Below are 25,124 nucleotides of genomic sequence, written 5' to 3' on the forward strand. Positions count from 1 at the left end.
CCAGCTGGTCCACACAGGATTTAAGTGCTTGGCCAGGGACTCCATCCAGGCCGGTCACTTTCCTTGGGTTGACTCCCAGGAAGACCAATCTGATGTCTACAGCGGTGACAGAGGGAACAGGTATGTCAGGTATGTCTGGAGCTGGTGTCACCTTGTCGCTGGCATGCTGCTCAAACCAAGCATAGAATGCATTAAGCAAGTCAGGAAGGGATGAGTCTGCTATCTTGCTTTGTAGCATTGTACCTCTCATTTAGGCCTTGCCATCGGCGCAAACCTACCAAACAGACTCCCACATCTTCTAACTTGGTCCACTGCTGCCTCTTGGCATCCCTGATGGCTTTGCAGAGGTATTGGTCTGGGTCATCTGACTTGAATGCGGCGTGTCAGGTCTTCAGTAGGGATTGGATTTACTGTTCTGAAAAATGTGTTGCTGGAAAAGACAGCATCAAAGGAGCAGAAGAATCGACGTTTCGGGCATAAGCCCTTCTTCAGGAAGCTGTGTCATCCAAGGTTTACAGTTGGGGAGCACCCTGGCTTCTTTGCCATGCAGTGCTCTCCACATTTGCTCATGAAGTCTGTGACTGTGGTGGCATACTCTTCTCTGTTTAGTACTCGAACATGGTCCAATATACCAATTCCATGCAGCCCCAGAGAGTCTTCTAAAACCTTGGCCAACTTCCTTTTATGAAGGGTCCTCCCTTTTCAGCTTTTGCTTTAAGCTGGAGGAGGAACTCAGCACTGTGATCTGAATCCTGAAGTGTGGGTGGGGGATGGAGGGCAGGCATCTTTGGTTATCTAGCAGGGGCCCAGAATGATTGGTCCTCTAGTGGGACAGGAGATACGTTGGTCGTATTTTTGTAGCACCCCCTTGGTTGAAGTCACCGGCCACAATGAATAGGGCCTCGGGGAATTTCATCTCCAGAGTGCTTACGGCAGTGTAAATCATGTCTAGGGCATTCTTCACATCTGCATGGGGTGGTATGTAGACTGCTATCAGGTTGGTAGAGGTGATGGTAGGTAGTAGGGATGGCATTTTGCTGCAAGGTGCTCTAGGTGCAGGAAACAACGGCTTGCCAGAGTCGCTCCGTCTGAGCGCCAGGTAGTGATCAGGAAATGCCAACCGCTCTTTGCCTTACCAGAGGACAGCATGCGCTCCATGCGATGTACAGAGAAGCCATCAGCTTGCAAAAGTGCAGTCAGGAATGGCAGGGGTGAGCCAAGACTCTGAAGCAGAGCACACAAAAGGTTGGGTCCACCAACCTTCCTGGATCATGTTATTAGGAGACAAGTCTAAAAGTGGCTAAGTCCAAAGATCACCTCCAAAAATAAAAGAATTTTTTTTTCTCTCAATGATTTCCAGATAAAACTGGCCTAATGTGACTACGTCTTTAAAAGACATTAGTGTTATGGAGGGTATGTCCTTCCCTCGCATCAATACATTTCAGTTGAAGCAGCACAACAATTCAAAAGGAAGAAAAACAACCTGACCACTGTCACACAGTTGGTGTGTAAAAATGACAAAATTGTAAAATGAATAAAAAAAAGTGCACGGTCGCTTTAAGAGTTCGTGCATTGTCTGTGCTTGAAGATTTGCAAGCATTGTGCATAGAGTTCCAAAACTAAAATAAGCGTATCAAAAGACTTTTCAGTTATCAGGACCATTCAGCAATTTTAGCCAGACAAGTTTAAATTCAGCCAATTAATTTAAAGAGGCACTTTGAGATTAAGGATCGATGAAATTCAAATCTGTTGGTTTCGACTATGTTGAACCAATCAGATTGAAAATAAATTAACATGCAATCCCAGGTATAATAAGATGTGGGCATTTGAAAATTAGATGAGAAAGCAAATTGTGAGAGCGCAAACGGTCACCTGAGAAAGAAATACCAGGTTCTCACAAGCAACCCCTCTCAAAAGCACTATCTATAAAAAGGTACAAGGAACATTTAATTGGTATTCTTGACACCAGAAAATGACAAAATGAATTTCGGTTGGAAGAATTCGACGGAGAGAGGTGCCTAGCATAGAAAAATGAGAAAAAACATCCCAGACAGCAGAATCAGCGGAGAGGAAGAGAAGCATTCCGTAGGAGCCATTCTCCGTGAACTTTGAGAGACTAAGTTTAAATTTATTGTTTTCTTATTAATTGGATTTTTAGAAGTGGGACCTGCGTTATTGAACTAGCATTGCAATAGAATTTAATTCAGTTAGGGAGTAATTGCTCAGTTTGTTAGGAATTCTGTTAATTTGTTCACTGTTAGAGTTAGATAAATAAATTGTTGATACTTGTTAATTATGGAGTGGTTGAAAGGATTGCATTTCATTTAACCACTCCTTTATTACAAATAAGGGATAAGAGGCCTTGTAATCTGATAAAACAAAAAGTGTGACAAGGTGAGGTGGTCCTTTCTAGGTTTTTTCGGTTTTAATTATCAGAGGGGTGTTGACCTCTGCTCTGATCGGAGGTGCTGGTGTTAGACTGGAGAGGATAAAGTTAAAAATCACACAATGCCAGGTTATAGTCCAACAAGTTTATTTGGAAGCACTAGCTTTCAGAGCACTGCTGACCTCCGTTCCGTAACACCACTACTCAACAAAATGCTGAAAAGACACGTTCATTAATCTCAGACAGGACAATGCTGGGACATTAAAAACACCTCAACATCCTTTGGTCTCGAAGTGAGAAGAGGAAGGTGGCAGAGAAGTAATAGTGAAGGAGAAAAACAGCAAGTCGAGGCATCTGCTACCAAACACTATTTACAGGCCCCTGTTGGAAAACGTATGTAATGACATACGCTCCTGAGCAAAACATCAGATTCGAGTGAAGCTTTTGTGCAATTAAACAGCCCAGGGAAAAACTTGAGTGGCTCTTGCTACCAGACACTTCAGGACAGCCACATAACTGAACCCTAGTACTATCCATTACTTTCAGGAAAAGGAGTAAGAGGAGGTAAGGAGAGGGACAGGCTAAGGGCAGATTGAGGTAGAAGAACACTTTTTATAAACTATATATTATAGAGAGTGTTTTACCCTAAGCACTGGCATCACACTGTTATTCTTCAAGCTACAACATATTCTTGGATCTACTGGAACTATTATTTAAATTTAAATTACATACCCAGAATTCAGGTTTGCTATAGTTGTCCGGCCAAAGCTAAATGCATTATTTTCTGAAAAAGAGAGAGAGAGAGAGAGAGAGAGAGAGAGAATGTTAATTTACTATTGCAAATCAATACCTGTATTCAGGCATGCAAATTCCCTGCACATACCCAGAAGGGATGAAATATTAATTAGATCTAGCAGAATCGAAGATGCTGAAGAATAAGCAGGTCTGGCATCATCTGAAATACAAGTTAATAGTTAGAGTCTGCCTGTCACAAAATAACATCCTGACATTCATCAACTCTGAAAAAGTCGATACCCAAAACATTAAAGTCTTCAGTGTCCTCACGAACGATGCTGACAGGCATTTGCAGTATTTAATTCAATATTTTCTTAAGAATTTAATTATCTGTATTTGTGTTTGGGATTTAGTCTGATCCATATACTGGTATCTTGGCAGATTATGGCTCACACCAAGCCCCTGATCTCCACAATGGGCAACACAGAGCTGCCATGGAAAACAACAGACCAGGTTCAACAAACTGAATCACGAAACTCTTCATTCCTTGCTTTAAAAAAATAATCTGTGCTAGTTAATTAACTAATGTGGACTCCGCTTTACAGACCCTAGTAGAGAATACAATTTTATGGTCCCAAGTGGTCTTGGCCTGGAATAAACCATACCTTTCAAAACCAAGTCCACCATCTCATTCTTCATCAGATCTGGCTTTCTAGACAAAAACCAACTCAAGTAAAAGGATTCAGTCTCAATCACTCATCTCAATTCAGTACAACCAAAAGTCTGCTATCGTCTGCCTTCCTTTTCACAAGATAACTTCAAAGAGCTTGAGAAGAAAATGGCAAAAAATATTGCTGGTTACAATAATAAGACCAACAGATTTCCTGGTTCAAGCTATCATGTTGACACAAGATTGGGGGGGGTTTGATTTTGAAACTGGACATACACATACAGTTCAACACCAATAAATGTTTCCTCCTTTCTCCACCTTGGATTGGGTTCTCTTTATTTTGATTGGAGAGAACATACAGAACCATAGGACATTATAGTTTTGACTCATCTGTAATTAAATCTAACAGACTATGTGGAATACTGAGCATTTTTGTCAGATAACACCATTATTTAAATCTCTAAGCTTGCAGTCTAGCCACCTTGTACAACTGGTCGTATTAACCTAATGCCTATTTGTTTTATGGCGCCATGCTCAAGACCTTACTTCAAATTTCCCCAGAATGAGATGGGTAATCATTAGTTGGAGAAAATTTCCCTTCTTGGATGATACTCTTTGCACCACTGTTGAATCAATGTTATTTCCCCTCCCTTGCAGTCATTTGAGGTTGGCTTAAAAGATGGAGGTCTTGTAAGCTGTTTTCTTGGGTACCTTTAGTCAGGAATTTACACGAGCAGCTTAGCAATGAGTTACTAACATATTTACCACAGAAAGCACTGGTGCAACCAGAGGATAATGGCAACTGTATATGTTGTCAGCTGTTCAGTACATGTCAGCCCATGTTGAGTGTTGCTTGGTCTGTTAGCATTGTGGAACAGATGAGCATTATTTAATGAACTCCACTAGCTGCTCTGGTAGCACCTGAATCAAAGCCTTCAGAACAGTAGCTGAGGCTGCTGGATTATAGACCAGTGACCATCATCTCCCAAGATTAAAGCTCAAGGTCTTGAAGGCAAATTATTAACTTGGCTAGTTATTCTGTCTTCAACCACCAAGCTGAATAAGGATAGCAAGTATGTAGTCAAACTGATGTGAACTTATCAGGGACGTCACAAGAATCTGTGGTTGGGTCTCAACTATTCAGGATATTCATTGTATGCAAGATCTAAATTATTTGTAAAAGAACCACAGCAACCAATTATGCACCACTTCACAAACAGATTTCATTCTTGTTACACTTTGCTTACTTAACAAGAGATACACATTCTCAAGAGATATTATATACAAATAATGCTCATCTGTTACACCATGCTAACAGACCAAGCAGCACTCAACATGGGCATTCGCCTGTTATACTGAACAGTAGACAGACAGTTGCCACATCCTCTGGTTAGACCAGTGCTTTTAAAACAAGATAATAGGGAACCAATGTGGACAGGAAAAGATCCAAATATTTGTACAAAGTTAAAAATCACACAACACCAGGTTATACTCCAACAGGTTTAATTGGAAGCACACTAGCTTTTGGAGCGATGCTCCTTTATCAGGTGATAGTGGAGGACTTGATTGTAACACTGAATTTATAGCAAAAATTTGCAGTGTGATGTAACTGAAATTATACATTGATTGTCTGTTAAACCTTTCATCTGTTAGATGACAGTGATAGTTTCACTTCTTTCATGTGTAAATCACAAAACCTTTTTTTTTAAAAAGTTGCATTCTCGGGTTAGCTGGTAACAATGGTGATAGCTAGACACCAGTTAACACTACAAATTTTTGCTATAAATTTGTTGTTACGATCGAGCCCTCCACTATCACCTGATGAAGGAGCGTCGCTCCGAAAGCTAGTGTGCTTCCAATTAAACCTGTTGGACTATAACCTGGTGTTGTGTGATTTTTAAACTTTGTACACCCCAGTCCGACACCTGCATCTCCAAATCACAAATATTTGTAGTTCTTGGACAGAAGAGTGTATGTGTACATCTATTCAGGGCTTTTATTTAACTATAAAAAGGACCAAATTTGGCTTCTAAGTTGTTAGAGGGTCCAAGAGTATTAGGTATCACGAGAGTGAGACTACGGCTGTGTGTTGACCATCTGATTCTGGATTAGTGGTGCTGGAAGAGCAAAGCAGTTCAGGCAGCATCCAAGGAGCTTCTTGGATGCTGCCTGAACTGCTGTGCTCTTCCAGCACCTGCAGTCATTGTTTTTACCTTGTTGACCATCTGATGCCAAGCCATACCTCTGCAATGTATTCATGGGATGCACAGATCAACATTAGTTCAACTGAGGGGACAAGCAGGCCACTGCTCCAAAACAAGAGTGAGAGAACAAGATCCAGGGAGAAAAATACACAAGTTACACTGACAGGTGGAGTCAGCCAGACTGGATGCTCACCTCAATCGCCCTCTCACTTCTGGTCTGTAAAGAATGTTATGAAATACTTGTAAGGAGTTTGCTTAATCTCCAACTAGCACCTCACCACAGTCATTTTTTCATTTTAATAATACAAGGGCCAAATGTTGCTTACATAGTTTTGGATACGATTTTTCTGCTGTTACTGTTACGTCTCACAATATGTCTATTCCAGAAACTATCAACTTAAAAAGCAACATATTGAGAACACAATATTATAGAACATTTTAAATAATTTTGTGAATAAGACAACATTCAGCAAGTTTCAATCCCTGGAGGTGCAAAGCTCACCAAGCAGATCTCCTGAGAAGTTTACGGGTAACACTATACCCACAGACAGAACGCCAATGATGACGAGGAGTCCGATGATGTGACGCTGGAAGGACAAGTAATGGACGGCATCCTCACCGCATTTCTCTCTGATCTCTTCATCCCTGAACCAAGTAGAAAAGCACATAGGTGATGGGTTATTCCAGAGTTGAAATCAATACACTTTTACTGTTCGGAATGGGGTCATCGGACTACAGTGATTGGCACAGTCCCGAGTATTTCGGGAGAGAATACCAGGGAAGTTGAAGGTTAGATTAGAGTGGTGCTGGAAAAGCACAGCAGTTCAGGCAGCATCTGAGGAGCAGTAAAATCAACATTTCGGGCAAAAGCCCTTCATCAGGAATACAGGCAGAGAGCCTGAAGGGTGGAAAGATAAATGAGAGGAGGGTAGTGGTGGGGAGAAAGTAGCAGACAGTACAATAGGAGAGTGGGGGAGGGGATGAAGGTGATAGGTCAGGAAGGAGGGTAGAGTGGATAGGTGGAAAGGAAGATAGGCAAATAAGACAAGTCATGGGGACAGTGCTGAGCTGGAAGTTTGGAGCTAGGATGAGTTGGGTGAAGGGGAAATGAGGAAACTAGTGAAGTCCACATTGACACCCTGGGGTTGAAGTGTTCCGAGGCAGAAGATGAGGAGCTCTTCCTCCAGGCATTGGGTGGAGAGGGAGTGGCGGTGAAGGAGGCCCAGGACCTCCATGTCCTTGGCTGAGTGGGAGGGGGAGTTGGAGTGTTGGGCCACAGGGCGGTGTGGTTGATTGGTGCGGGTGTCCCAGAGATGTTCCCTAAAGCGCTCTGCGAGGAGGCGCCCAGTCTCCCCAATGTAGAGGAGACCGCATTGGGAGCAATGGAGACAATAAATGATATTGGTGGATGTGCAGGTAAAGCTTTGGATGTGGAAGGCTCCTTTGGGGCCTTGGATGGAGGTGAGGGAGGTGGTGTGGGCGCAGGTTTTGCAATTCCTGTGGTGGCAGGGGAAGGTGCCAGCATGGGAGGGTGGGTTGTTGGGGGAGCGTGGACCTGACCAGGTGGTCACAAAGGGAACGGTCTTTGCGGAAGGCGGAAAGGGGTGGGGAGAGAAACATATCCTTGGTGGTGGGGCCAGTTTGGAGGTGACAGAAATGTCGGCAGATGATTTGGTTTATGCGAAGGTTGGTAGGGTGGAAGGTGAGCCCCAGGGGCGTTCTGTCCTTGTTATGGTTGGAGGCGTGGGGTCTGAGGGCGGAGGTGCGAGATGTGAACGAGATGCGTTGGAGGGCATCTTTAACCACGTGGGAAGGGAAATTGCGGTCTCTAAAGAAGGAGGCCATCTAGTGTGTTCTGTGGTGGAACTGGTCCTCCTGGGAACAGATCTGGCGGAGGTGGAGGAATTGGGAATACGGGATGGCATTTTTGCAGGAGGTAGGGTGGGAAGAGGTGTAATCCAGGTAGCTGTGGGAGTCGGTGGGTTTGTAAAAAATGTCAGTGTCAAGTCGGTTGTCATTAATGGAGATGAAGAGGTCCAGGAAGGGGAGGGAGGTGTCAGAGAGATGGTCCAGGTGAATTTAAGGTCAGGGTGGAATGTGTTGGTCAAGTTGATGAATTGCTCAACCTCCTCGTGGGAGCACGAGGTGGTGCCAATGCAGTCAGCAATGTACCTGAGGAAGAGATGGGGAGTGGTGCCGGTGTAATTACGGAAGATCGACTGTTTTATGTCGTCAGAGAGACAGGCATAGCTGGGGCCCATACGTGTGCCCATGGCTACCCCTTTGGTCTGGAGGAAGTGGGAGGATTCAAAGGAGAAATTGTTAAGGGTGAGGACCAGTTCGGCCAAACGAATGAGTGTGTCGGTAAAAGGGTACTGTTGGGGACATCGGGAGGGGACGAAACGGAGGGCTTGGAGGCCCTGGTCATGGCGGATGGAGGTGTAAAGGGACTGGATATCCATGGTGACTCCCACACTTCTCTTCAGCTCTCTCAGGAAGTGGCTTCAGAGGAACACTCAGAAGCAATTTGCTTATAATTATAGTAGAAGCAGAACAAATTGTGGCTCCGGAGCACAAATAAACTATTGTTTGATAAGTGGAAATGAATGCCAGGTATAAAGCGATAGCAGTTAGGGTAAAAAGCTAACACACTGAGCTACATTTAGAAAACTAAAGAAGAGCTTTACATTTGACTTGGCCAGTTAAACGATCTTCAATTGTAAATCAAACTTTTAATTCAGTAGCTTTAACTCTATTGTCATCCATATATGATATCTTGGGTCTGTAGCTAGTCTGATGGTTTGCAGTTTAAGAAACCTTTAGTGGTAACAATCTACTTTGACTTATAGCAGACTGTTTAATGAAGTCAGTAGAAATTGATTTGATACCGTAGAATGCAAATATTTAACTGCAGAAATTTTAAAATAAAAAGGGTTTGATGCAGTGAAGAAGCTGTATTGTCTCATGGAGAATTTCAGAAGAGATGCTTCAATATTAGCATTAGGCTGTTAAAAATCAGCATTTATTTTTTCACACCATGGATAGTAGAAATCTGAAACTCAGTTGTCTGTGGATGCTGGCCAATGGAGCTTTCAACACCAAGATTGTTGTTTTTCTTTTAATTTGGGAACTGCCTCAAGAGACATTAAAGAAAGTTGTAATACAGAACAGCTAGGATTGAACAGAATGATGAGGTACATGTATAATGGCTAGCTGATGTTTCTCTGTAATATATTCAAAGAAGAGTGGGACATAATTAAAGGGATGCAGATCGCATGATTGCTGCAAGTCAGTTCTGTAGAACTGATGAGGGTTGGGGGGAGAGAAAGAAGAGCGTTAACTGGAAAAATACAGCCACATTTATTTGCAGACTAAGTATTACACATATGCTTTTAACCAGTGCAACTTTAGGGACTGGGGCCCAGGACTCAGTTATGCACATGCAAAGCTTACAGGTATTAATTCCCAGACTCAATACTTACAAAATCTCTTCACTGTCTGCTTTGCATCCTGCTATTAAGTTGCACTGTATAAGCTATCAAATTTCCTGAACAGAAATGGAAAATTACTGGAGAAACTCAGAAGGCCTGGCAGCATGTGAAGAGAAAGCAGAGTTAACATTTCAAGTCCAGCAACTCATCAGAACACGAGGGTTATTGAATCAGGAATGTTGACTGCTTTCTCTCCAAGATGCTGCTCTGCTGAGTGTCTCCAGCAATTCCTGTTTTTGTTTTACATTTTCAGCATCTGCAGTTCTTTGAATTTTTTTTCCTCTTATTTCCTGCTCATCCATTACTTTTGATGTACAGCTTTGAAAAGGCACGAAATAAATTTACTGGACAGGTCACAGGTGCTTTTTCAAGTTTGCATTACTTGTCCTACACAACCCGATTTGGAAATGCTAACTATTCTCAGCGGGTTAGGATCCTCTCTCTGCCCTCAAAAAAGTAGTCATTCTTTTAATGATTGATAAGTAGCAAGCCAATGAACTATCAATCTAATTATAACTGACGTTGTACTTTCTTTGGACAATGCTGGCAATGATAGATAAAAATATGTTGAGAGTTTCAAAGTATGAGCAAACAATGGTTAAGTAACACAATGGCAAGAGACTAAATGTCAAAAATGAACCACACATCAGTGTGTAGACCTTCACATGGGAAGGGTGAACAGTCAGAGTTCCTACAACAGGACAGATTTTTGCTTTTGTACTCGTTGATAATGACACTCTATTGTTGGAAATCAATTAAATAGGCTTAATGCAATGTATAGTTTTCTTTTAGGCACAATATAGGAGTCTAGGGAAGTATGTTGATATCTGCAGAGTTGTCTACAAGGGTCAGAGCTTGTCAATACTTAGAGGCACTTGAGAGTTTGATGGTGTTAACACTAACAAGGGCGGCTGGGAAATGACGACTTGGAGATGCTAGTGTTAGACTTGGGTGGACAAAGGTAAAATTCACAACACCGGGTTACTGTCAGACAGGTTTATTCGGAAGCACTAACTTTCAAAGTGCTGCTTCTTCATCAGGTGGTTGTGGAACAGAACTATAAGACACAATTTATAGGAAATGGAAAATCATACACTAAACAATTTCAACAGGAGGAGGGAGACAGATCTCCTACATGTTAATACAGGAGGGCTCATAGCATAGTGGTGGTGTCTCTCCATCGGAGCTAGAAGCCCAGGTTCAAGTCCTACCTGCTCCAGAGGTGTCTAATGATATCTCTGAACAGGTTGATTAGAAAATGTGTTTATTAGGGATCTTGTGGGCAAGTGGCAGTGCCCCTACATACAAGCAAGGACACCTGGATTCAAATCCCACTTCCTCCAGAGAGGCGTCATAACCGCATACAGGGTGATTAAAAATCTGTGTTGTTGCATTAGCAACATATGGTCCAGTATCAAATGAGTTTATAGAAACACAAACATGGGACATGGCACGTCTGAAAATAACCCTAACTAACATCAAAAATGATCAATTGAAGAATCACTTGTCCAAGCTTAACAATGAGGCAAAACTTGACCTATTTTCAAAGCTAATCTCAGTTGTAACCTCTGGAGGTGACTATTTGGAAGGGTAGTGGAAGAAACTAGCAGCAATAAAAAGCTCAAATGGCCAAGGAGATAATCCAAAGGACAAGAGACGAGCAAATTGTGCTCCTGATCAGTCTAGTCTTCTTCTGCAGGAAGCACTACAGAAATATCTATGCCAGGGAGGGCTTCTGAGGCTGCACTACGTGACGCTTAGCACATAGGTCAACAGCACAATGCAAACATTGCCTCAAGACAATGAGGCCTCTGGGTCATGGACTATTTCCATAACTTCCAAAATTTTCACAGATTAGATACTTCAAAAAGCATCATGCAGCATAAATTATATACAGAGGAACTTTGATGATCAGAAAGATACAGACAGGGAGTATTTCGTTAGGTTAATCAAATGCCAGATATTTGATGCCAAATAACATGGTTAGCCAAGCATTGGGACCTTGGATCCAAACAACATCGCAAAAGTTCAGTTAATCAAATGCCAGATAATAAAGGTTCCTCTGTACTCATATTGAATTCAATCGTGGGATGTGGGAAACGCTGGTAAGGTCAGCATTAATAACACATCCCCAATGACCCATTGAACAGTTAAGAGTCAATACCATTGCTGTAGGTCTGGAGTCATATATAGGGCAGACCAGATAAGGACAGCAGATATCCTTTTCTGAAGGACATTAGGGAAAGAAATCTGCTGTCCACACCTGGTCTGGCCTACACACTATTACAGACCCACAGCAATGTAGAATAGAATAAAATAAAACAGAATACAGTAGAATAGCAATTTATTGTCATGTGTATTTATACAAACAAAGAATGAGAAATATTATAAGTTGCTATACATGGCCCTCAAATTAATGACAGATGTCATAAATAAGGAGGAAAAAAAAAATTCATCACAGTTCAATTAACATCTCCCGAGTTTGGAATATGCTGGGAAACTGGGCTGAGTCTGCCATGCAAGGCAGGGTAAAGACCACTACGCCAGGCCAAGACTGTCCTACCAAGTTGTGACCTCTACACGAGGATTAGGTTTCATTGCTGGGCTTTTGGATGAGCCAGAAGCTGCCTCCAAAGCAAGGTCCAGAACTCCGTGCCAAGAAGAGATCTCCGCACTGGGGTTAGAACTTCACGCTGGGCTGCTGGAATGCCTGGAAAGGTGCCAAAGACTACCTCGCATTGGTGGGAGACAGCTCCTCCTGGCACAAGGCCTATACCACCATTCTGGGGCATTGGAAGCCACCTCATCGTTTGGCCTGGGCCAGGAGATGATTACTTCTGACGTTGTTATAAAGGAGGAAGGTAAGGTAAGTGGAAACATTAAAAAAAAAGGAAAAGAAAGTAAAGTGGTCGGAGTAGACAAGCTCCAGGCTCCTCGGCAGAGGAACCTACATATTGCACTTCTACTGTCATCTTAAAATCCTGTCTGCTGGATTATGTTGATGACTCTTCACTGCCCTCTGGGCAATTAGGGATTGGTAGTAAGTGCTGACCTTGCCAGCAATGCCCAAATCCCAATGTTCAATATTTGATCATTTTTAAAGAAATTGATGGAACCACTTACTTTATTCGAAAGATAGCTGTCAACCATGAACAAAAGCCCTGTAACAAAGAAAAAGAGATATGTTAGAAGTACACAACTCTTAAGTTTTCTCTGGTGCTACCTATAGCCAATTTGATTATATATAGTTCTATACATTCAAGGTAGTGAAATGGAGGAGGCTGCAGAAATGCACTCCAAAGAGCCACCTGGTGATTCAGAACATGTGACTAGATGGTTACAACGACTGACAAAACAGAGCGGTTGGCTCACGACAGTGATGTCAACAGCATGGATTCACTTCCAGCACCAGCTGAGGTTATCAGGAAGGACCTGCCTTCTCAACCTCATACTGGGCCTGGAGAATGGCAACACTCAGGCTAAACTCACCACAGGTTGTCTTTCTCTAACTGCCTTCTGGGCCTTCTGGAACTATGGAAACTATCTCTAGTTGAGAGGTCTGAGTTGTGAAGTAACCCAAACATAAAGCAATGTTACAGGAAGATTTGGACCTAAATCACATTCAAACCTGTCTGCAAATGGGATAAGAACGAAAGTTAGCTGGATTAGAAAATCCATCTATGACTTGGCAACAATATACACTGCACAAAAGGAGGGATGTACACAAGCAAACAGTAGAGTGTCACAAAATTGAACATTAAAGACTAGGAAAGTTTTTTTTAATATAGAGGTGGGCATATTGAAGAGCTTAGAAATTAGGGAAAGAAACAGAAGAGGAAATATGCAAATTAAAGGAATGTAAAGTACAAAATTATTGATCTGGATGATTTAAATTACATACACATTGATTGGAACAGTGGGGAAGAAAAATAAATGTAACTGCTAGCTGTACACATGACTCTTGCCTCATGAAGTTTTGTCACGAAGTACACAAAGTTCAACTAATCCTAGATCTGGTTACATGACTTGAAATATCAGGTAAATGTGCTAAATATGGAAGTGAATTTTTACAGTAATGATCTTAAAATAAGTTTAAGAGAAAAAGTAATCACAAAAATGGAACTTGATTTACAGCAGATTTTTGAAAGGCGAGAATCGTTTTAGCTAAGAGAGGGGTGGAAGGAAAATATTCCATAACAAAAATTGGATTACTAAGGTACAGAATAATAAACCATTACTAAGGAAATGGTAGACATTTTCGAATTACGAAGAGTATAGAAAGCAATTAAAATTGAAGTGAATCTAGAAGGATAATGAAACAGTAAAGAATAGGAGAAAGTAAAGAGGTTGAGAGCCTAAACTTTGAAGACAGTTTTAAAAAAAAAATCAAGAAAAAGAAACAGTATTTTACTGATGTCAGTAAAGAGTGTATTGGCAATAGTAAGGTGCTTTCTCAAATTGCTGCTAATGTATTTGTAGGATCCAGAAGGAGTAGAGGAAAGTAAGTGAATGCTTATTTCAGAACAGTAAGGCAGTGTGCCAGTGGACTGGAGAGTGGCCATTGTGGTATATATTTTCAATATGATAAAGACAATTTACAATTTGTGCTCTGAAATAGCTTTAAGTCTTCTACTTAGAAGAAAATGCTGTAAGTTTACTTTAAAAATCTAGAAAGGAGATAGCACAGATTTTAAACTGGATGATTCTGCTCAAAAGGCTCATTATGAAGGGTGCATATTGTTGAGGTGGTGATAGACTCATGGTATTATTGCTGGACTATTGATCCAGAGATGTAGGTAAATGTTCTGGAGACTCCGGTTTGAATCCTGCCATGGCAGATAGCGAAATCTGAATTTAAAAGAATCTAATGATGACCATGAAACCATTGCTGATTGTCTGAAAAATCCATCCAGTTCACTAATGTCCTTTAGGGAAGGAAACTGCTACCCATCTTGGTTTGGCTTACATGTGACTCCAGGCCCACGGCAACGTGATCGACACTTAACTGCCCTTGGAGGATGGGCAATAAATGCTGGTCTATTCAGCAATTCCTGCATCCTGTGAATTAATATTTAAAGAAAGGGCAGCAAGGTGGCACAGTGATTAGCACTGCTGCCTCATAGCGCCAGAAACCCGGGTTCACTTCCCGCCTCAGGCGACTGTGTGGAGTTTGCACATTCTCCCAGTGTCTGCGTGGGTTCCCTCCGGGTGCTCCGGTTTCCTCCCACAGTCCAAAGATGTGCAGGTCAGGTGAATTGGCCAGGCTAAATTGCCCGTAGTGTTAGGGAAGGGGTAGATGTAGGGGTATGGGTGGGTTGCGCTTCGGCGGGTCGGTGTGGACTTGTTGGGCCGAAGGGCCTGTTTCCACACTAAGTAATCTAATCTAAAAAAAGGGATGAAAAACTGTGGATGCTAGGTAGTGAATGCAAGGGACATTTTTGACAAGACATCCTTTGGATGATTGGAAAATAATTTGATTAAAAATATAATTGGAAGGCCATTTTTCTGGAATGATAATGGAGTAGTGATTGCACAGAATTGAATTCTGGGATTAGTTTTGACAACTTGCACATCAACATAGAGAATGAATGATTACAATTAACAAATGATGCTAAAATATGGGACGTAGTTCATTTTTACCCAGTGAGATGGTTCTTGGGAAAGGACATTTTTAAAAAGGGAAACTGGCTAAATAATTACAATGGAATTCAATATTAGTAACTAAAGGGTGATGTATTTTGATTAAAACCACAGCAATAATCATATTCAACATATACTTGATGTTTTGTACAGAGGGATTGAGAGAGAATAATATTAGATAAAAAAATCTTGGGATGACAATATTATAAAATTAATGGAATTTAGCTTATAACCAGAAAGAATATTTAAAAACCAGAAATATAAATGAATCTATATAAAACTGTAAGAGTACCATGTTCAATGCAGGGTTGCACACTACAGGCAAAACAAGCTTTGCAGTGGGTGCAACACAGATTCGTTGGGATGCTAACAGTAAAATACAAATAAAATCTTGAAAAGCTGGGATATTTTTGCACTTAAAATAGAAATGTTTAAAATTATGAATGAATTGAACAGACTGGATTAAAAAAATTTGCTGCTTCAGGCACACATTTAAAACAGCGAATAACGAATAGACTATTTCACTTTTTTGCGGCATGGAGTGGTTGAGGTAGAAATAAGGTCAATGTTCAATATTTGTTAGATGCATGAAGGAAAAGAGAAATTAAGATATGGGAAAACAGAATGGGTAAAATTTGAGAATTAACTGACGTTGAGTGTAAACAATGAAATAGCTTCAGTAAAATGGCAGGTTTCCGTATTCTATCTTAAGAAGTTTCATGATTTTGTTAAAATTAAACATGGCAACATAACCAGCAGTGAAAGTTTTAAATCTTGCAATAGTTTCTTTTGTCTAGGAGGATTATTTGTAATATACTCTAAGTTACTCTCTGAACTGTCCTAAGATACTGTACCCATTTTTTGTCACAGTTGAGTACTTGTAGGACCAACATAATAACTTTGGATGAAGTTTAAAACTTTATAAAGGCTGCTATATCCTTCCAACTGCAATTTTGCTGGCACGTTGCTGATGGAACCACAAGAAGCCAACTAATTGTTATGGTCACTACTTACTTCCAAAAGTAACCACAGAGGAGTGACTGCCTCATTCACTGATTGAACTTCAGTTATTCATGTCCCAGTCAATGGTGTTCACTAGAATTCTCAGCTGTATAAAAGGATCCTCATCCTTCCACCCTTCTACCAACTCCCTAGAATACTCTTTGATAGTGTACAAGAATAACATTAGTTTTTCTTCCTCCACCTGTTTACTTAATTAGGGTGCTTCTATCCACCGATCATCTTTATTGATGTAGCAGCAAGCAGTCACAACTGACCACCACACTTACCAGTGCTGATACTGAACAGCTGACAGGGGCGCACAGCTCTGTCCTAACCCTGTGAGGAAGCACAATCTTCACAGTGACTGCCCATGGAGATATCTCTGAGATCATGAACTCAAGTAAATGAGAATACTGTTGTGAACCCATGTCAAACCGCAGTTCAAGCAGTATATTATTGTTCTAGCAAACTGACCAGAGTAAAATCATACAATAAACACAGTTACACCTGATAAATGACTCAATAGCTATTGTTATACTGTGGTATATTAGAATTCACTGATTGTCAATTAAAAACATCAGGAAAAACAACTTAATTCATTTTGAAGTGTTTGAACAAGCTGTTAGGTAAGATCCAAGGTGCAAACTTTGGTTGAAAAAAATGGATACAGTAACATGCTCAATAAACATTGTGCTCTCATTCAAAATGAGAAACACATTAAAACACTCAACAGATTGCTTCTGCTGCAATCTTGACAAAAAACAAACTGTAATGTTTACCTTCATAACAATAGTAGATACTTCAAAGTGACTGATGGCTAAGTGGATTACTTCTGATAGCTGCAGTTTTGCAGGTGTCTGTTCGAGTACCTTCCCCTGTATCAGGATACAGTGATTTTTGGCATTTGGTAATCTTGCAGGTTTTTTAAATGGGAGGGGGGGATGTGGAGAGAAATTAAATTTGAGAAAAAGCGTAGTTTTTCCTCATCTGACTTTAATTCCTCCCTGCTCCACCTCCAGAGTTGAAGAAAATTGAAGAGATTGTAAACAGATTGCGTCAAAAGTAATATATCTAATGTGCAGTATTTTGAGATACAGCAAGGAGACACAAGACAACATGGCACCAAACCCAAATGTGCATTTGAAGCAAATTTCATTAGTGACAGAATTTAAAGGGAAATAAAGGCTGCTGGGGATTCGTGAATGTCAAGGTGCACTGTCATTGGAACTGGTAGTAAAAAAAAAATTGAAATTAAAGAGAAGAACTTTATGGGTAGGCACGATGGCTCAGTGGTTAGCACTGCAGCCTCACAGCGCCAGGGACGCGGGTTCAATTTCACCTTGGGCAACTGTCTGTGTGGAGCTTGCGCATCCTCCCAGTGTCTGCGTAGGTTTCCTCCCACAGTCCGAAGATGTGCAGTTTAAGTGAATTGGCCATGTGAAATTGCCAGTTTAGGTGTAGGGGGGTCGGTGTGGACTTGTTGGGCCGAAGGGCCTGTTTCCACACTAAGTAGTCTAAAATAGACTTCACAGTTTACTGCAAGGGCACAGTAGTCAGCTGCTGATATAGTGCGTGAGCTTTAACTAGTTACATTGAAAAAGTATGCTTATAGCAGATGTAGTTTAAAAATCACCCTGAAAGCTAGTGCTTCCAAATAAACCTGTTGGACTATAACCTGATGTTGTGTGATTTTTAACTTTGTCCACTCCCGTCCAACACCAGCTCCTCCGCATAATATCAGAAATCAAGAAATTCTCAAGAAATCTAGATGGTGATTTGATCTTGAGGCACAATCACTAATTGTGCAGCTTATCAAATATATATTTTGACCTTTAAGCTATAACATAATACCTTCCAGTGACTTGGGAACATGCAGGCTGTGTTAACGTTTACTTCCATGATGGCTCAGCGAATGTATACAACTGATTAAATCTGTAGCTAATACCGTACATAGGTTGATTATCCCAGTTAACGCACTGCTACATAAAGCTGGCTCAATTGGATGATAATATTGAAGTACACGGCTAAAGGAAGGCTGCAGTTTTGCATCATTCTTTTGATGTAATCTTCTTGCTGAGTCCTTTCAATTAGGAGCCCACAACTTAATCCACCACATCTCTGCTCATCAAACATGATAATTATAATTTTAAAGAAACACATATACTTGCTCTGTTTAGTTTCTCCTCCATTTCATTATTTGACAAGGCAAAATTAACCCACTCCTCAGTTGTTACCAATAGCAAAATCTGTTTACAATTTCTTCAATTTTCCTCAACTGTTGAGGTAGAGCAGGGAGGAATGAGCGTCAGATGAAAAAAACTATACATTTTTTAAAATTTAATTTCTCTCCACATCCCCTCTCCCATTAAAAACTCTGCCAGGACACTGAATGCCAAACATCAGATTTCACTGTATACTGATACAGGGAAAGGTACACTAAGATATGTAAAGCTGCAGCTACCCAGAAGTAATGCACTTAGTCATTAGTCACTAGAACCAGAAACATCAAAAGAAGCTATTAGATGAATTTCAGACTAGTCAATTTTAAAACAAAACTTGGCTAATTCAAGTGATCGATGCCTTCGTCCTATCTCACACTCAGCGTTGGGATAAAAGACATTCAGTACATAGCTTCAATTAAGATCACAGCTGCACATCAATACTAGAAACAAAATACATCTGGATAGTCTCAACAAGATGGCCCTCAAAAGGAAATCCAGGGTTTTATACCATCACACATCCAGCAGAGGGCATATAATACCAGCTCCATCTTAGGCTTGAAGTGTCGGTGTCAGTAACAGAGCACAAGTGTGCACTAAGGGAACATGTGCATACATAAAAGGTGAAATCAGGGACGGTTGTGTGACACGAATTATGACTCTGTCTTCTGCAAGCTCTTATTGGTCCAAGTGTGATATCAACCACAGATCAGCTGGCAGCATTCTTGTCTTACGAAAATTCTGGATCCAATTTCCAGACCAGGGCTTGTGTACAAAAATAAATCAAGCCTGACACTACAGTGCCATGTTGGTGTGCTGCATTATCAGAATTCTTTTGGATGAGATGTTAAAACAAAGGTTCCATCTGCCTTCACAAGTGGATGCCATGGTACTATTTTGAGAAAAACAGAAGAGCCATCTCTGATGTATAAAACTGGCTGATACATTTTCTGTAGCACTACACTGGAGTCATACAGTCAGAATCTTTACAGCACAGAAAGCCCTTGAGCCCATCCTATCCATGCTGGTCAAACATCTATTCTAATTCAATTTTCCAGTACTTGACCCACATTTTAATGTGTTTGCAGTGTTTATCCAAGTCATTCCCTTTAGTCAGAGTTCCACATACCGGCGAAAGTGAGGACTGCAGATACTGGAGATCAGACTCAGCCCTTCCTGAACTTCGGCTTTTGCCCGAAACGTCGATTTTCCTGCTCCTCTGATGCTGCCTGACTTGCTGTGCTTTTCCAGCATCACTAATCTGGAGTTCCACATACCCACAATTCTCTGGGCTAAAATTAATTTCCTTAAATCCCCTCAAAAGCTCACACTCATTAACTTAATACTATACCACTGGTTACTTACCTCTCTAAAGGGAGAAGGTTTCTCCCCTCCCACCTTGTCTATGCTCAGAACACCTCAAAACAGATTTCCTGCCCCATCCAATCTCTCTTCATAGCTATTTCCCTCCAGCCCAGGCAACATTCTGAGGAATCTCTTTGTACCCTCTCTCGAGCAATAATGACCATTCAAACGTATGACAACCAGAAGTGGACACAGTACTCTAGCTGTGGCCTAACTAATGTTATGTAGAGCTGCATCATAACTTCCTGGTTCTTATATTCAATGCCTCTACTAAAAGGCAGATAACTCATGTTTTCTTACCTACCTTTCCTACTGCATTCAGGATCTACAGATATACAAATCAAAGTCTCTCTCATCATCTGTATTTAGATTAGATTAGATTCCCTACAGTATGGAAACAGGCCCTTCAGTCTAACAAGTCCAAAGTGACCCTCCAAAGAGTAACCCACCCAGACCCATTCCCCTACCCTACCCTAAAACGTCATCCCATATTCCCAATTCCTTTGTCTCCGCCGCATCTGCTCCCAGGAGGACCAGTTCCAATACTGTACAACCCAGATGGCCTCCTTCTTCAAAGACCGCAATTTTCCCCCCAGACGTGATTGACGATGCCCTCCATCGCATCTCCTCCACTTCCCACTCCTCCGCCCTTGAGCCCCGCCCCTCCAATCGCCACCAGGACAGAACCCCACTGGTCCTCACCTACCACCCGACAAACCTCCATATACATCAGTCGTCATTTCCACCACCTCCAAACTGTCCCCACCAGCAGGGATATATTTCCCTCCCCTATCAGCGTTCCAAAAAGACCACTCCCTCCATGACTCCCTCGTCAGGTCCACACCCCCTACCAACCAAACCTCCACTCCTGCCTCCTTCCCCTGCAACTGCAAGAAATGCAAAACTTGTGCCCAACACCTCCCTCCTTACTTCCTTCCAAGGCCCCAAGGGATCCTTCCATATCCGCCACAAATTCACCTGCATCTCCAAACACATCATTTACTGCATCCGCTGCACCCGAAGTGGCCTCCTATACATTGGGGAGACAGACCGCCTACTTGCCGAACGTTTCAGAGAACACCTCTGGGACACCCGGACCAACCAACCCAACCACCCTGTGGCTCAACACTTCAACTCCCCCTCCCACTCCACCAAGGACATGCAGGTCCTTGGACTTCTCCATCGCCAGACCATAGCAACACGACGGCTGGATGAAGAGCGCCTCATCTTCCGCCTAGGAACCCTCCAACCACAAGGGATGAACTCAGATTTCTCCAGTTTCCTCATTTCCCCTCCTCCCACCTTGTCTCAGTCAAATCCCTCGAAGTCAGCACTGTCTTCCTAACCTGCAATCTTCTTCCTGACCTCTCCACCCCCATCCCAACCTATCACCCTCACCTTGACCTCCTTCCACCTATCACATTTCCAACCCCCCTCCCCCAAGTCCCTCCTCCCTACCTTTCATCTTAGCCTGCTGGACACACTTTCCTCATTCCTGAAGGGCTCATGCCCGAAATGTCGATTCTCCTGCTCCTTGGATGCAGCCTGACCTGCTGCGCTTTTCCAGCAACACTTTCAGCCCTACCCTAAATTTACCCAACTAATGCACCTAACACCATGGGCAATTTAGCATGACCAATTCACCTGACCTGCACAGCTTTGGATTGTGGGAGGAAACCGGAGCACCAGGAAAAAACCCACGCAGATACAAGGAGAACGCGCAAATTCCACACAGACAGGTGCCAGAGGCCCTACCATTAAACATTTACTCCCCTGCTTTGTTAGTCCTCCCAAGGAATGCATGGCAGCCCTTCAAAAGCAATCCATTGGCCATAAAGCACTCAAAGGCATCTGGTGGTTATGAAAGGCATTAAGTATATCCAAGCATCAGTACCCTGAGCATGGGCAAATGCTCTCTAAATGACAACTACTGGTTAACTGATTTCATGCTTTCTATCAGGGTTTTGTTTTTGTAACTCTTGTTGAGCTGTAGAAGCAAAGATTCTCTGTTAGGCTCGATTGGCATTTGCTTATTCATTTCTTACACTTCTTTGGCGTGACCAAAGCAAGCCGCAAGATAGCACTAAATGTGCCAAAAGAAACCAGTTATTTTACTAAGATTGTTATCTATTAAGTTGCATGACAATCTGGTTACAAGGCAACAACACTGCCCAAAAGTTGAAATGTGCCACAAAAATCCCAAATAGGAGTTGGTTTAGCTCAGTTAGTAGGATTCTTCTGGAAAATCAGAACATTGTAAGTTTGAGTTCCACTCCAGGGCCCGAGTATTTTATCCAGGTTGTCTTCCTAGTACAGTGCTAAAGGAGCAATGAACATTAAAAAGGTCTGTTCCTTGGTTCAGGAATGAAAAGCAGGGCCCCTGTGAAGCTTCGCTGATTGAAGTGTATGCTGATGGAGAAGTGATACTACCTGAAAAACTGTTGAACAAATGAACGGGCTATTTATCTCTATACTACAGGATATTGTACCTAAAACATCGGATGTATTTGTCTACATGATTGCAATTTTCACTGCATTTCTTGGGGGCAATCCTGTCACAGTCAGAAGGTTATGGGCTCATGCTGTACCTGGATTTGGACATATTGTGATACTCGAGAGCATAAATTAACTGTCACGTTTGACATTTACAATGTTAACACTTGAAAAATACTTCCTTGACTGTAAAGTGCTTTGGGATTTTGAGGTCTTTCAAAAAAACCATAACAATCTAAATTATTTGTACATGTTTTAAGAGATGGTCAGGAACTAAATAAACACAAGTTATCTATTCTGAGGGAGCTGATTACAAGCAGTTACATGAACTTTGAAACTCTTCAAAAGAAGAGGTGAAATGTTGTCCAAACTTCCTAAAACAGGGTCCACATTTCAACTTTTCTATCCCTCATGGGATCAGTGAGCAAATTTCACAGCAGTACGGTCTGACAATAATAAATATGAATTTAAGACAGAAAATTTCAAAGCAATATCAACAATTTAAACACATACGTAAGCAATGAAAGGGACCATTAAAAAATGCCAAGGTTTTAGCCCTTTTTGGTTAAGAAACTCAGTTAGACCATCAAGGTCCCAAGTTCACATTTTAGAAAGCATTTTTGTTCATGATATGGTCAGCAAGACCAGTATCTTATTGCTCATTCCTAACTGCCCTGGGGTTGAATGCTCTGCTTGGCTAATTCAGAGATTAGTTAAGAATCAACCAGATTTGTGGGTCTGGAGTCACATGATGAGGAGACCAGGCAAGGACAGCAGATTTCATTCCCTAAATGAATACATGAGTGAACCATGTAGATTTTTCCAACAATTGATGATGGCTTCATGGTTGTCATGACATCAGTTTTGCTAATTCAAACCTGTTGGGTTCAAATCTTGCCATCTGGTCTGGGGATCTTTAAACTTCTGCCCCTCGAACATTATAGCCTGTGGAGATTTAGATTAGCAGCCCAGTGACATTACCAGTATGCCATTCCCTTGATCACCAGGGAAAGATGCAGGTGGGCTGGATCATGAGTTGCTACTAATTAACAGTGACCTTTAGCAGAGTTCATACAGAACACAGGGTGAGAGGCAGTTTGCCTCTCAGTGGGAGATTTTCTCCTCTCCCAATCTGCTTCATGGATGGCTTTTTTGGGGGGGGAAAAGAGGGAAGAGCAGAAAGGGAAGAACGTGCAGCTGGCTCTCTTCAATCTCCGGTTTACATCTCTACAATCCCGTCCTTCCCTCTCACACGTCCCCCTCCAACACCCCCAGCCTTGGAAGGCCACTCCAACATCTTGGCTGCCTCTCGTTCAGGGCCAGTGGCAGTGCAGGAGGAGAAAGCCATTTCCCCTGACTTTCTGCCCAACCTGGAGGATTTATCCCACTTGATTGGCAGGCATCCCATTCGGATGGCCAACCTAACCCAAATTCACCAAGGTCAACTTGGGTAAATTATAAGGATTACTTGACCCAAAACATTAACTTTGATTTCTCTGAACAGATGCTGCCAGACCTGCAGAGCTTTTCCAACAATTGGTTTTTGTTTGTGAACATAAATTTAGTTATGGTTAATGGTATTTTTGCACAAGACAGACTTCAACAATCATGACAAGCTGTGCCACCTTGACTGGAGCACTCAGCTAAACGCGGAAGGAAAAAAATTCAAATCTAAAAATGGTTCAAATATTCCAGACAAGGTAAGACTTGAATGGAATTTGATGTCAAGATAAAATACTTTAGTTTATTCTAAAGAGGAGATAGCAGTTAAATTGCAACTGAGAACTTACGGTTGCTAGTCTTGCAAAAATATCAGCTTGTCATCAGGCTAGCAGGTACTTAACTGTGCCAGCATCTTTTTGATGGATGTTTATGCTTCTGAAATTACTAATAACCTCTAAGAGACTGAACAATTTAAACAATGGTGTCTCATCCCTCCGGCAGTGAAATCAATTTTTAAAAGTTTAACCTTTTAAAAATGCTTTTCTACTCTTTGTCTTTAGGGTTCTGATTTGACTTCAGGTAACAATTTCCATTGTCATTCTTCTGTGTTTTTCAATCTTATAATATTTCTAGAATGTACAAGGTATTTACGAAGGGAAGAAATTGAACTGAAGGGCAAGGGTAAGTCCACACACTGATGACCCAATGTAACAAAATCTAGCCATTACTACAATGAATAATCAATCTGGGATTGGGCACCGTGGAGACAGTAAGCACATTTGGAATTGGTTTATTTAAATAAAAATAATTTTAGGGAAAAAAAAAGAGTTTTGGAAAGAATGAGGCATTTGAGACATAACATGCATTAGGTACAGAAAGCTTTGCAAAAGCTGATGGACTTATGGTTCCCAAAGTTCTCTAACACTGGAATGTTTCTTCACTTCATGTCTGGGTCTATTTTAGACTAAGAGTGTAATTGCTCTGAATAGTCAACAACTATTGTTATAGAATATAACAGTGCAGTACAGGCCCATCGGCCCAGAATGTTGTGCCGACCTGTGGAACCAATCTGAAGCCCATCTATCCTACACTATTCCATTTCATCCATATGTTTTATCCAATGACTATTTAAATGCCCTTCAAGGTAGCAAGTCTACTACTGTTGCAGGCAGTCTGTTCCACGCCCCTACTACTGAGTAAAGAAACTACCTCTAACATCTGTCCTATATCTATCAACCCTCAATTTAAAGCTATGTCCCCTCATGCTAGCCATCACCATCGGAGGAAAAAGGTTCTCACTGTCTAACCCTCTGATATTCGAAATATAAAGTCACCTCTCAACCTTCTCTCGAATGAAAACAGCCTCAAGTACCTCAGCCTTTTTACCTCTTTTCTCATAAGGCCTTCCATCCATACCAGGCAACATCCTAGTAAGTCTCCTCTGCACCCTTTCCAAAACTTCCACATCGTTCCTAT

The 25,124-nt window shown here is 41.6% G+C and overlaps 1 protein-coding gene across 5 annotated transcripts in view; it reads right to left on the reverse strand.

The window, feature by feature from the left end:
* The window catches only part of LOC140456847 (CSC1-like protein 2), a 211,279-nt gene that overhangs the window by 66,753 nt on the left and 119,402 nt on the right, over window positions 1-25,124 (reverse strand). For all 5 annotated transcript variants that reach the window (XM_072550786.1, XM_072550790.1, XM_072550789.1 and 2 more), the window contains 3 exons: window positions 12,610-12,647; window positions 6,498-6,640; window positions 3,119-3,170 (listed from right to left, as the gene is read on the reverse strand). In XM_072550786.1, the coding sequence (XP_072406887.1) occupies window positions 3,119-3,170; window positions 6,498-6,640; window positions 12,610-12,647 (233 nt within the window). The remainder of the gene's footprint in view (window positions 1-3,118; window positions 3,171-6,497; window positions 6,641-12,609; window positions 12,648-25,124) is intronic.

Source organism: Chiloscyllium punctatum, chromosome 3 (genome assembly GCF_047496795.1).
Source record: "Chiloscyllium punctatum isolate Juve2018m chromosome 3, sChiPun1.3, whole genome shotgun sequence".
Classification (NCBI taxonomy): Eukaryota; Metazoa; Chordata; class Chondrichthyes; order Orectolobiformes; family Hemiscylliidae; genus Chiloscyllium; species Chiloscyllium punctatum.